General features: G+C 50.2%; 1 protein-coding gene across 1 annotated transcript; it reads left to right on the forward strand.

The window, feature by feature from the left end:
- The first annotated feature begins 221 nt into the window (after positions 1-221).
- On the forward strand, positions 222-1,485 carry LOC136474510 (ethylene-responsive transcription factor ERF039-like). Its single transcript, XM_066472078.1, has one exon. It carries the CDS (start codon positions 397-399, stop codon positions 1,084-1,086), a length of 690 nt encoding a protein of 229 aa, XP_066328175.1. The 5' UTR covers positions 222-396; the 3' UTR covers positions 1,087-1,485.
- The last annotated feature ends 11,441 nt before the right edge of the window (positions 1,486-12,926 follow it).

Raw genomic sequence — 12,926 nt, forward strand, 5'->3', positions numbered from 1 at the left:
AGGTTACGTTTCCTGTAATAAGTAAGCACGTAGAAACAAGGCTCAGGCCCCAAAAACCTGTGTTGTTGTGTCGTAGTGTCCCATGCATGGACCATGGTCAATCGGCATTCTCCCCGCATTGCTACAACTGTTCCCTTGCCCGCAGGGAAGAGTGACGGAGCAGCTTCTGTCCTCTTTCCACGTCTCCCTACACCTCATCGCCTCATCATAAAACCCCCTCGCTCCCGCGATCTCAGCTCTCACCTCACCACACCACGCCACTCTCGCCTCCTCCTCGCACAGTCACTCTCCTCCCGGCACCAGGCAGCAGCTCCCTGCTGCCAACCAACTACACCAACACAAATACACCCCCCACGACAGCAGGAGGAAGCTAAGGGACGAGCCGAGGATCGATCCATGGCCATGGACGACTCGTCCTCCGGCTCCTCCGAGCCCACCTCCTCGTCCTCCGTGGAGGCTCCCGCGTCCCCGACCGCGTCGTCCTCCGACTCCGCCTCCGCCGCAGGCAGCAGCAGCAAGAAGCGGCGGCGCACCAAGGACGGGCACCACCCGACGTACCGCGGCGTGCGCATGCGGGCCTGGGGCAAGTGGGTGTCGGAGATCCGGGAGCCGCGCAAGAAGTCGCGCATCTGGCTCGGTACCTTCGCCACCGCCGAGATGGCGGCGCGCGCCCACGACGTGGCCGCGCTGGCGATCAAGGGCCGCGCCGCGCACCTCAACTTCCCGGAGCTCGCGAGCGAGCTCCCGCGCCCGGCCACCGCCGCGCCCAAGGACATCCAGGCCGCCGCCGCGCTCGCCGCGGCCGCGGACTTCCCGGCGCCCGCCAATGCGGTGGCCTCCGACGACGACGGCCCGGACGCCAGCGCCGCCTCCGACGACGCCTCCGCCTCGCCGCCGCTGCCAGCGCTGGACAACCCCGACGACGCGCTGTTCGACCTCCCCGACCTCCTCCTCGACCTCAGACACGGGGCCTCGTCGTGCCAGCTCTCGAGCGCGCCGTCGTGGTACGACGACATGTGCTTCTCCGGCGCCGCCGCCGCCGCCGCCTTCCGCCTGGAGGAGCCGCCGCTGCTGTGGGAGTACTGAGTCCAATAAAAATAGAATATTTTGCTCAGTCGTCGACGAGAATCAAGTTAAACCACGCGGCTTCGAGCTGCTTCGTTCGTGTGTGTGGCTATGGACTGTAATTGCTTCAGTGGACCAGGAAGTCAGGAACTATGGATGTAAACCATGCAGCGCTGGACCAGCAGAAATGGAACCTAATTAGAGCCATTTCTCCTTTGCGTCTGCTCCTCCAGATTTAGAAAGCAAACCATGTATAAAAAACCAATTCATCCCCGGCCCGTTCCTTACACTCCTCCAGTGTCCAGTCTGTCTTTGCTTGGATTGTGGGGCAAGAATATGGTATGGTGCACGACTAACCGCGCATCTAGCTCCTTTCCTTTCATTCATTCTCCGTTGCTCAATGGGGTGTTATATATATAATAATAAATAAATCTTTTAATTAGTAGTAGCAAGTAGCAGGCACTAGTGCTATTTAAATGTGATCTAGCCCGATTTGGACTAATGCCCTCACGAAACGCTTTGGCGAAAGATGCACGCACATTTTAAATTACGGCCGGATTCGTCCACCGATCATCTCCAACCCAGCACGAAATGAAAAGCGCGCGCACCCCACCCATCGTCAATCAAAGAAGTGAATGAAGAAAGAAATTCACCCGACGTCCCGACCCGGCGGCCAGCAGGAGGAACCTGTCCTGTCCTGTGGCCTTTTCACGTAACAACGACGGTCGCATGCAGCCTGCAGTAACCGCGAACCAAAAGCCGTGGCATGGCGACCGGCCGGAGCTAGGCTGGGCGCGCGGCGCGATCGAGAGCGACGGCGACTGCGCGGAAAGCGGCGTGCATGAATCCCGGCAGAGCTAGCGCCGGGCTGCTGTAAGACGAGAAGGAAAGCGGTGGCAGCAGTGCCGGGGCCGTATCCGCGTGTCGCCATCGTACGCCTTGGCCGGCTCCACCGATCGCGCCCGCGCGTGCGTGCTCTCGCCTCTCGCTCGCTTGCCCTGTCGTTCATACGCACACGGTGCGGCGTACGCGCGCGCGGCACCGCTCGATCGGCGGTGGCGCCTTGGACGTTTTCGTCGACGCTAGCGAGCCTGGCTGACGCAGACGGCGGTCAGGCCATAGATGCACGCACGGCGCCAACGGAGCCGGGGCGAGGAGAGGAGAGGACAGCGGAGTGGTTGCGCCCGCATAAATGGCACGGTTTCCTGGCCGGGCCGGGGGGACGGGCGTCGCCGATCGTACCGCGAGGATAAGGCGAGATCTCGAGGGCGTGCCTCCCGTCCGTCCGTCCTCTCTGTTCGTCGTCGTCGTCGCCCTCAGCTTGCTTTATCTGCCCTGAGCGACGAGTTAATGCCACTGCTGCTGAGTGCTGACCTGACCATACCATACTGCTCCTTTGGGCCTTCGTGGAGGACGGTTCGTGCTGGCACGCACGACAACCATGCACGACGACACAGCAGCAGGCTTGCATTGTGGCGATCGTGGTGTGGCTGTACACGAGCGCGAGAGGTGGCCGCACGAGTGGACCGCCACGGATGTGAACACGGGTGGTGGCTGGCCGTGAGGCCTGCCGGGGTTCTGCTGTACGGCACTGCTGGCGAGTCGTCGTTGTTTTCCGTGCACGAGATCTTTGACATGGCGCACACTTGTGGGCATGCTTCTTGCTGGTCGCCATTTCATCTTTTTTTTACGGACATTTCATATACACACACACACACACACACACACACACACACACACACACACACACACGAGTACTATACTGTTCAATTCATTATCCGTGTTCCGGGATAGGGGATCCTTGTTTTACGGGTTAGCTCTGTGCATTTCCTGCAAGAATTCGGGTTCCAGGTCGTGTAGAGTATTATCCATCCGTCATGCACACATGCGACAGCAACGGAGACGTACGGGAGACCAGTTCAGATGGTGCTGTGGATGGATGTATCCTTATAGCAACTCGTACTAGGAGCGGCAATGTTTTGGTGCTTTGGTTAGACTTAACTTGTCCTGTTGAACAATGTTATTTACAATCCACGTACAACTATACCTCTGCTACACTTAAACAATATGTATGCAAGTTTCAACTACATGAAAACATAGATCTCATACGATTACAATCTAAATATTTTAATAAATGAATTTATAATAATAACGTGTATACGGGTGGGCCCATAGGCTAGAGGTGTTTCGCTTCTTAATCGGTAATAATGACTGCAGTAAAATGTTAATTGGTGAATTACTGCAAGTACCATTTGTCAAGTACACTTGTATTGGCGTCGTCTTCTCTGTACTGTCGAGTACCGTCTAATAAAATCCAAAACATATTTATGTTTGCACATGATCATGCCTGAAATAGTACTACTATGCTAGTACCATGATTAGGGTATATATCGATCGGTGGCGCTGGTACCTGTGTACCATAAAATTTCGATATCGAATCTAAGTACTTCTTGGAACCACTTGGGCATGTTTTTAAATCCCTTGTACGTGGGGGTATTTTTTCTCTCGAATATATAAAAGCTTTGCGTATCATTGTATTAAGTAGAAGAGTTTAGATAAATATACAACGCGCTTTTATCGAGCGCCAAAGGAAGTCAACCTAACACAGCCGTAGCTAGACCATCCTAGCAAGATACCTCTAAATTTGATATTACATTAAAAGAAAAACTACCAATACCGACACAACGGCGCGACCTAGGAGGTGGCCTTGCATTCTCGCGGCTGCCTGGACCGATCAGCCGGGAAGAGGTCGTCCAGCGCTTCGGCTTCGAACGCAGTCAGATCGTCGTCGAAGAGCCTGTCATAGGCCTCCAGCTCCGACACAGATGGAGTTGATGGACCCTTGGTGAAGCACATACGCTGCATGATCAACACCTCACCTCGCTTAGAAGCATGTACTCGAGAGAGGGGTTGAGCCGCCAACTGCCTGCTCCGCCATGGCATCACTGGCTTAGCAGGCGGCTGCTTTGGAGGCTCACGAATTAGTGGAGAGCCCCTCTTACATGTCACTTCGTTCATGAAGTTATCGAGGCGGCGTTTGGCGGAGTCGTTGTTGTCCTCGGTTGGGTGGGCATCCACCGACGGCGAACTGGGAGGGCCAGCATCCACCGTGAGGTTTGGTGAATCCACTGCCCAGTGAATGGGGGCGCGGAGGTGATGTCCGCAACGCACAGGAGACAACTACCGCTGGGTCCTCATCCTCCAGCTGGGGGGGGGGGGGCGTCACTGCCGGGGCCTCCTCTTGAAGTTGGGGGGCCACCGGAGGTGACGACAGGCACTCAAGAGAAGGCCACGCGACGATCCGACTGCTAGCGAGCGAGGCTGCGAACTCCTCCAACATCGGGTCCTCCGTGATGTCGCGACCATGCGTGGCGTCCGGGTACAATGTCAGCGTCAACGGGTCAGGCTGGACGATGTCCGTCTCACTAGATAGCTCACCATGCTCAGGTTGAGCTTCAGCAGCAACTGAGGTGGAGGCCAGAGGTGTCTGTGCGGCCCCTGCCAACCACCCGTGATGCCTCCGTCTTCGGCACCGCCTCCGCCTCCGACGCCGACGACCACCGGTGGTAGGAACGTCGTTGTCCAGCTTAACCCCACCAGAGTCTTGCGAGCCACCGTGGTCCGCCGGCCCAGCGGAGCCGGTGTTACGTGGGGGTATTGAGAGTTTACGATCGCTAATCAAGTGGTCGCTCTGGTTTGACAGGACAACTCATCCATGTACGACAATATTGCATCGTTTATTTGTCTGTGCTATAATACTACGCCTTCGAGAACGAAGGGACGCAGCAGCTAGCATCTTAGGCGCACCGATTATTTATTTATTTATTATCTATCGAGAAGAGACGAGAGCAGATCTTCTTTCGTTCATATCATGGCTGATTCTTGTCTCATGTCTCAAGATCTACTACTACTAGCTATAGAACGCTAGGAGCAAGCAACGCAGCAACGCACAGAGATTTCGGAATGTACCTGCGCTGCGCGTCCAAGAAACACGACGCATGGTCTACGTACTACGGTCCTTGCACCTACCGTGCGGCGGTGCGGTGGGCCTCCCTGAAATGGGGCCGTCGGGGCGGTCCTACTGGCGGCCCATGAGGTAGCGACCTACGCGAAGCTACGCTACGCCCACCACACACATGCAAAGCCAAAGCCAAAGCCAAAGCCCGCACAGTATCCATTTTTAGCGCTCTCTTCGGCTCTCCTGCTCCGTGCTCCGTTCCAATGCCTGGGACCATGCTGTCGTGTCGCTTCGCGGCTGGTTAGTGCTTACGAGTACTCCCCTAATGCCGGATGAAGCTGGAGGCCTGGAGCCAGGTTCGGGGTGGAAAATGTGGAATCCAACAAATACAGGACGTGTTGCTCAGAAAAAAACAAACAAATACAGGACGTGTCTATTCTTTATCATTCATGAGATTAAAATGGACGAATGCGCTGGGACAGAACAATAATACGAGTAGGGCAGTAGGACCAGCACTGGCACTAGCTGCCAAGGCGAGGCCAGCCTCCTGCAAGGGGGGGCTTGGACACACCCAGAAATGGCCAAAAGGCCCCAGGGGCCAGGGCTCACATCATACGGCTGGCGGCCGTAGGCCCGTAGCGTCTGCCATTATGATGCGCTGGAGTAGGTGGGCATGCTTCGACTTCAACTTCAATAGCGGCGCCAGGGCGCCAGTAGGGATGAAAAAGAATCGGACGACCGATATCATTGGTATCATATTTGTTTTCGTATTTACGTCCAAATTTAGATTTAAATACAGATAGTGTCAATCATGTCGAATATGATACGACTAGATATTAACATAATAAATATGCGATTTGAGTATTTGAATATGAATACGGTATCGGATATTGAATATACGAACTTGGATACGGACAAATTTGAATCCTTATAAACGAATTCGGTCTCGAATACGATCAGAAAATATGCTTAATGTTTCCACCCGCCGCCAGTGAGGCAGCACGCGCGCCACCTGCAGTGGCGGAGGGTGAGGTGAAATTGAGGGGGGCATTTCAGTATTGCACGACACAAATGGTTATTAAAAGAAACTTCACAATTGTTATGTTTTGCAGGGCTAAATAAAACTCAGGCCTTGTTTAGTTTCAAAAAGTTTTCCTAAAAAGTGCTACAGTAGCTATCACATCGAATCTTGCGATACGTGTATGGAGCATTAAATATAAATGAAAAAAATTAATTGCATAGTTTGGTTGGAAATCGCGAGACGAACGTTTTGAGCCTAATTAGTCCATGATTGAACACTAATTACCAAATAAAAACGAAAATGCTACAATAGCCAAATTTCCAAATTTCACCCCACTAAACAAGGCCTCAGCATGGCTATTGGTGAACACTTCCTAGGCCGGTGCACATGTGTGAGTGTGAGAGTGGGAGTACTTTGGAAAATGATACTACTACTAGTATGATTATACAGGCTGCGCTCATACAGAGTTTGAAATGAGCTAAACATGATTATCAGTATGTAGTTATCAAATTGTACTACCACACTTTGTGTCTCATATTCTATTAATGTCGGAGCACAGAGGGTGTAGCAGCAACATACTAAATTTAAGACTAATCAATAGGGGTTGATGCGGGCAGATAGTGCATCTGGTGTGCTTGCATGCATGCACGGTGACATGCAGAGTGCAACAACCAAACAAGATTTAACTCAGTCGAAACTGTCGCAGACAAAGGGGGGCCTGGAGCCCAGTTTGACCTGGCTCCGCCCGTGGCCACCTGTGCTGTGCTGCGCCTGCGCCCGCCCGGCCGTCCTGCACGGTACGGCCGGTCCGCCAGTGATGCGCGTTTCGATCTGCGTGGAGGAGTTACAGAGGCTGTTCGGCTGGCCGGCCAGCCCACTCACGAAATTACTGTTCACGTTTCTCTCACAATAATTAATCGGAATAGTATTTTAGTTTATTTTTCATAACGGTACCTGCCACGCCACGGTCAAATTGGTTATTGGTCCTGCCTGCCTGCCTGTGTCTAATGTGAAAAAGGCAGTCGATGCCGCTGCCACTGGGCAGACCAGGTGTGCAGCCAGCAAGGACCAGCAAGGGGCCAGGGGTGATTTTTTTTTTAATTTTAACACTTTTTAAAAATTATTTTAAATCTAACATTTTTTATTTTTTTTAAACTAACACTTTTGGTCACGCCTATTGCCATGGTGCAGCCAAATACCTGTGTCGCGCCATGCATGGTGACGCGGCAGCGGGCTGACGTGCCGACCACTGGAATCGCAACCGGTGACGTAGCAGGGTTCTGCCGCGCCACCGATCTTGGCGCGGCAGTGCCGCGCCCTGATCCGTGGCGCGGCAGAGCCGGATAAAACCAACGCCGCGGCCCACGTCCGCCAGTGCCCGAGCAGTCGTCGTTGCCCGAGCAGCGCAGCAAGGCCGCCTGGCCGCGTCCACCCGTGCCAACCAGCCCGCCGTGTCCGCCCACGCCAGCCCGCCGCCGAGCACGCTCGGTGCGGCCGGCGCGCCCGCACGTCGGCGCGCCACCCCCTCCGGCCACGCACGGCGGCTGCCCGCCGAGGCCTGCGCCTCTCGGTCCGGTCTAGCGCGCTACAATGAGGTACTCCCCTAATGTAGTTAGTATAGTTAATAAAATTAGTAAAATTATTAAAGTATAGTTAGTAAAATTAGTTAGTTTAGTTAGTATAGGTAATATAGTAAGTTAGTATAGGTAGTAAAGTTAGGTAGTTTAGTTAGTATAGTTATTGAGTCTAGTTATACATTGGATTTAGTCTAATTAGTTGTTGTAGTTAGCCTTGTATAGATGTTAATATTAGATTAGTTAGTATAGTTATAGTTAGAATATGTATTAATATTACTACCTATAGTTATAGTTAGACGATTTTGATGACTTGATGAAGTTTATTGAAATGCTTTTGCAGATGGATTGTTGTGTTAGAGTTTTGTACGGAGAAAGTGTTAGGAGAGAAGATGGTATGTTTGACGATATGGAAGAAGAATTGGAATGATTTGATGAACCTCCTAGCTTCAACGACCTCTGTGTCCGTTTGAATGCAAAGTTTGGCGGTGATTTCATACTGAAGAGGATGTTTGATACTGGGAAGACTAGGGCACACTATGTCCTCATGCCCTTGCGCGACCCTGCTCACTGGTCCCGCTACGCTAGGGTTCTCCAAGGTTCCAATGTGCCCATGACTGAGGTGGTGGTGGAGAATGGATACATGATGCATGATGGTCAGGACGACCCGTCCATTTATGGTTTTGGAGGCAATGAACAAGAATTAGGGGTCGAAGGGGAAGCAACTCAGGATAACATGGATTTGGACGGTCAGTTGACGCAGGAGTAGTTTCATTCAACTATAGTAGGTTGTATAAGCAATGACTTCGATGTGAATGAGTTCGAACAGGAAGAGGAGGAATAGGAGGAGGAGGACAGGATCGGTGATGTAGTTAGCAGTGATTCAGACGATTCTGATGATGACCAAAGAGGTATAGATGCTATGCCAACACCAACTGATGCCATGCCAGTACCGGTTCATACTATGCCATTACCAGTACCAACTGAGGTTTTGCATGGTGTCCAGACTCAGGGTAGACTAGTCATAGATTTGGCTGCAAATGATACTCCATATGATTCATGGGCCAGAATTAGCGAAGCGCAGCAGTATGTTCCACCACCACCTTACACAGCGACTGAGCTTGAGCGACTAAAGTCCAAGAATGTACCTTTTATGAGCGTTCCAAACTATAGGGATGTCAGCATGACGGATATGACAGTTTGTGACATCGGTCTCCAGATGTGTAGGATTTTATTGTATGACCATGAGAAAGAAACTCTTAGAAAGGAGATGATATTCAACACAATGTTAGAGATAAAACTCTTCCTTCAGGACTATGCTGTGTACCACCATAGGCCGTACACCATCACTCATTCGGACCAGGAGTTGAGGTACCACGTGATATGTAAAAATGGTTGTATGTGGAGGTTAAATACACGAAAGAGACAGAGTGATGGCAAGTGGATGATAACTAAAGTTGTTGAACCCCACACTTGCCAAGACAATAGGGGTAAGGAAAATCATCAGCAGCTCATTGTACGTTACCTTGTCTGTCGTATATTGGGGCTCGTTGATGACAATAACGATATCTCGGTGTCTTCTTTACAACAGTCCATATCTGGATTCGTTAAGTACGATGTGACGCACGGAAAGACTTAGCGTGCTAAGCAAATTGCTCTGGCGATTCGATGGGGTAGTCGGGAGGAAGCGTACAACAGGGTGCCTCGCATCTTATGTGCAATGCATTACTACAACCCTGGCTTGAAATGGTTTGTGGACACCAGAGGGATGTGTTTTCGGGACCCATTGAGGTATGTCCTCTATCGTGTGTTCTGGTCGTTCACGCAAACAGAACATGCATTCCAGTTTTGTCGTCCAGTCGTACTTGTTGATGGTACTTTCCTGACAGGAAAGTACAGGGATACGTTGATGATGGCTGCTGCTGTTGATCCTGAGGATCAGATAGTACCCATGGCTTTTGCTTTGACAGAGAGAGAGAACAATGAATCGTGGTCATGGTTTATGCGGCTTCTACGTGTGCAAGTGTTTGGCCCAACTCGCACTATATGTTTGATCTCGAACTTCTTAATGCTGCAGCTGAGCATATAGATGGGTTTCCGCCTCTAGTACATAGATGGTGCATGAGACACTTTGCCGCTAATTTATGGCGACGTCAGCAAAAGCAGGAAGTATGTGACAAGGTAAAGGCTCTATGTTGTGTACGTATAGAGCACCAGTTCAAGGAGACAAAGAGAAAACTAGACAAGATGGTAAATGCAACGGAAAAGGCCTGGTTAGAGGCGCAGATGAAACAAAAGGCTCAGTGGGCGTTAACATATGATGAGGGGGGTTTTATGTATGACATCATGACCACTAACTGCTCAGAGTCCTTCAACCGTGCATTCACCGGAGTTCGATCGTTGCCTGTGTCTAGAATTATTGAGTTCTCCTTTCATAAGTGCAACGAATATTTTGTGAAGAGGTGAGAACTTGCGTAGAGGAATATAGCTGAGCAAGGGCGTTTTTGGAAAGGCCAAAACGGAACATTTAAAGGAGGCCGAGGAATTAGCCAAGCAGCACACCACCGAGCCGTATGAACCCCGCCGCCATATCTTTAGTGTACGGGGCAAGGGTAGCACAAGCTTGGACGGCGAACGTTATGGTAGATGAAACTACCTAGTTGATCTTGAAAAGGTAGAGTGCAGTTACAACGTCTCTCAGATCATGCATGCCCCTTGCTCTCATATGATCACGGCCTATAGGGTTCGCGGGTACAACTATGAGAATCTACCATATATGTCACCCTTCTATCTCCGTTCGAACACCGTTAGTATTTGGGAGATGAGCTTTAAGCCATACCTTGACCCGACACAGTGACCATCTTATAATGGTTATGACTACGTGCCGTATCCGGATCTAGTGAAGGTAGGGAAGGATAGGAGGAAGAAGAAGCGACTCAAGGGGGACATGGACGCTATGAGAGGGTACGGCGAAGACATGTACGGCGGGGAAGACTTCAACGAGACCCGTGGTAGGAATCTTTGCTCTATTTGCAAACGATCTGGTCACAAGGCTAGCAGGCATAGAAGACGAGGGCAGCAGGTGATTTCATATTGTGTTCGTATTGTATAACAAGTAGTTCAAATTTTGTAATGCTACATAATATTAATCTGAATATTGTTAATTTGAATACTCTAACCCTTTGTTTATCAATTTGTAACAGGATGACCCCTCCCACGCCGCACCAGCTGTACCCCTTCTTGAGGTGGAGTACAATGACCCCCTTCTTCCACCGGACGACGAGGTTTCAAAGAGGCGTTCGAGGGATCCTTACATTCCTGGGACTTAGTTTATTACGTCGAACAAATATTGTCGTCGAAAACTTGCAGACTCATAAACCAATGAAAATGTTATATGGCAACTTGTTGGCCATTTATTTGCTTCATATTCGTTTCAACTTGCGCACGGTGAAGGCAGCACTTGAAGTTTATTATAGCACCAACAACAACTCAATTGAGGCTGGCCGTTGTCTGGCCGCGTCACTGCCGCGCTGTGGTATATGGCGCGGCACTGACGTGCCGTGGACTATGGCGCGGTAGAGCCTAGGCTATGGTGCGGCTGAACCAGTGAGCTACAGTGCTGTATTCGAGATAATTTAACGCGATTATGTTCGTTTTAGAAATTCTCAACGCATGATACAAACAGATATGATCACTTAAGATCGATCATGGGTAATTCGAGTACATGATACATGGGTACAATACATCGGTAGTTCAAATGGAATATAAGACAACACAATGGAATTTCTACTACATAGCTACATTGATCATTAATAAAGCATGGAACTAACAGACGGCGTAATAAAAAACCCTCAGTCAGAAACATACTGAGTAAGCAACTCGTCGTCCGAGTACCAATCCTCAACCACAACCCTATTATTGTGGCTAGGCTCACCTGCATTGCCCTGATCTGCCTTTCGCCTATAGTAAGCGGCCTTCGCTTCATCTGTAGCCTCTGCGGCCTGAGTGAAGAACGCGTCGTCATCCTCCTCCGCCTACAAGCCCGCCTCTGCTAGAGCGATGAGCTCGCTTAGTCTGACAGTGTCGTCCTCAGCCTCGTCCGCTTGCAAGCCTGCCTCTGCTAGAGCGATGAGCTCGCTCAGTCTAACAATGTCGTCTTCAGCTTCCTCCGCCTATAAGCCCGTCTCTGCTAGAGCGATGAGCTCGCTGAGTCTGACAGTGTCGTCCTCATCCTCATCCCCTCATTAGACAACACAATCGGTGATTCAATGGTGCGACCAGCTCACTTTCTGTGCTCATCTAACTTATTTTCCTTGTACCTTGCACGAGCCACCTCTATAACATGTTCCTCGCAGCATCCAATCTCTTCATGTATAAAATGCAATCAGTTAGCAACATGATTATATTACATTTAAAATCAGGCAACGGAAAAAAGGCTTTCGAACACTCACTGGCACATAATGCAACAATATGCTCGTTCAAGACCTGCATCTGTACTCTTGCCTCCTTCCTTGCCCTCTCCTCCTCTAACATCATCCGTCTCTCTAATTCCTATTTGTCAAGCCCAACGTCAATCGAGTTACAAATACCGTATTGTCTAGCAAATTCACGCATCTTGTATTTGTGATGCTTAACGAAAAGGTTGACGTAGTCAGATCCATATCCCCTCTTCCGTGCAATTACTTGCTTCCATTTCAGTTTATCCAAGAACTTAGCTTGACCATCATAACATTCCCACCTGTATTTCCTAGTGCTCCGTTCAAACGAAAAATTATATCATATATGTCTTAGCAAAAGAAACAAAATACGATTTCATGGTTACCATAAAAATAACCAACCTCATCATAGTCAATCATATGGCAGCAATAATAGCCTATTTCAAGCTCCGAAGGGACTAGACCGTAGTTAGATTTAACACCACATTCGCACTTGACTGGCGGTGCTTTGTAAATTAACATTTCTTTCTTCTTTTGCTTTGCCTTTGGAGGTTCTTCGGGCCATTTGTACTTAGGACCATACAACCATTCCTTGAAACGACACTTCGCCATTGAATACACTTAAATAACGTGACATTAGTACATGACACATATAGCTCAACATTTCAACACATACACTTTGCACTTACTTCATGCTTGTTTGGACACACAAACACCAACGTATTGTCAGGGTTTATCATGGCTTGGTCTCTGCAATGGCACAGAGGAGGTTCCTCGAGTCGTCTAACTGTGGCTAAGTGCTTCTCCTTAGCCGTCATTAGAGGGGGTTAGGGGGAGGTGGAACCCACCGCTCGAAGTGCTCACGTGGATGT

The sequence above is a fragment of the Miscanthus floridulus genome, chromosome 8, assembly GCF_019320115.1.
Source record: "Miscanthus floridulus cultivar M001 chromosome 8, ASM1932011v1, whole genome shotgun sequence".
In the NCBI taxonomy this organism is placed as follows: Eukaryota; Viridiplantae; Streptophyta; class Magnoliopsida; order Poales; family Poaceae; genus Miscanthus; species Miscanthus floridulus.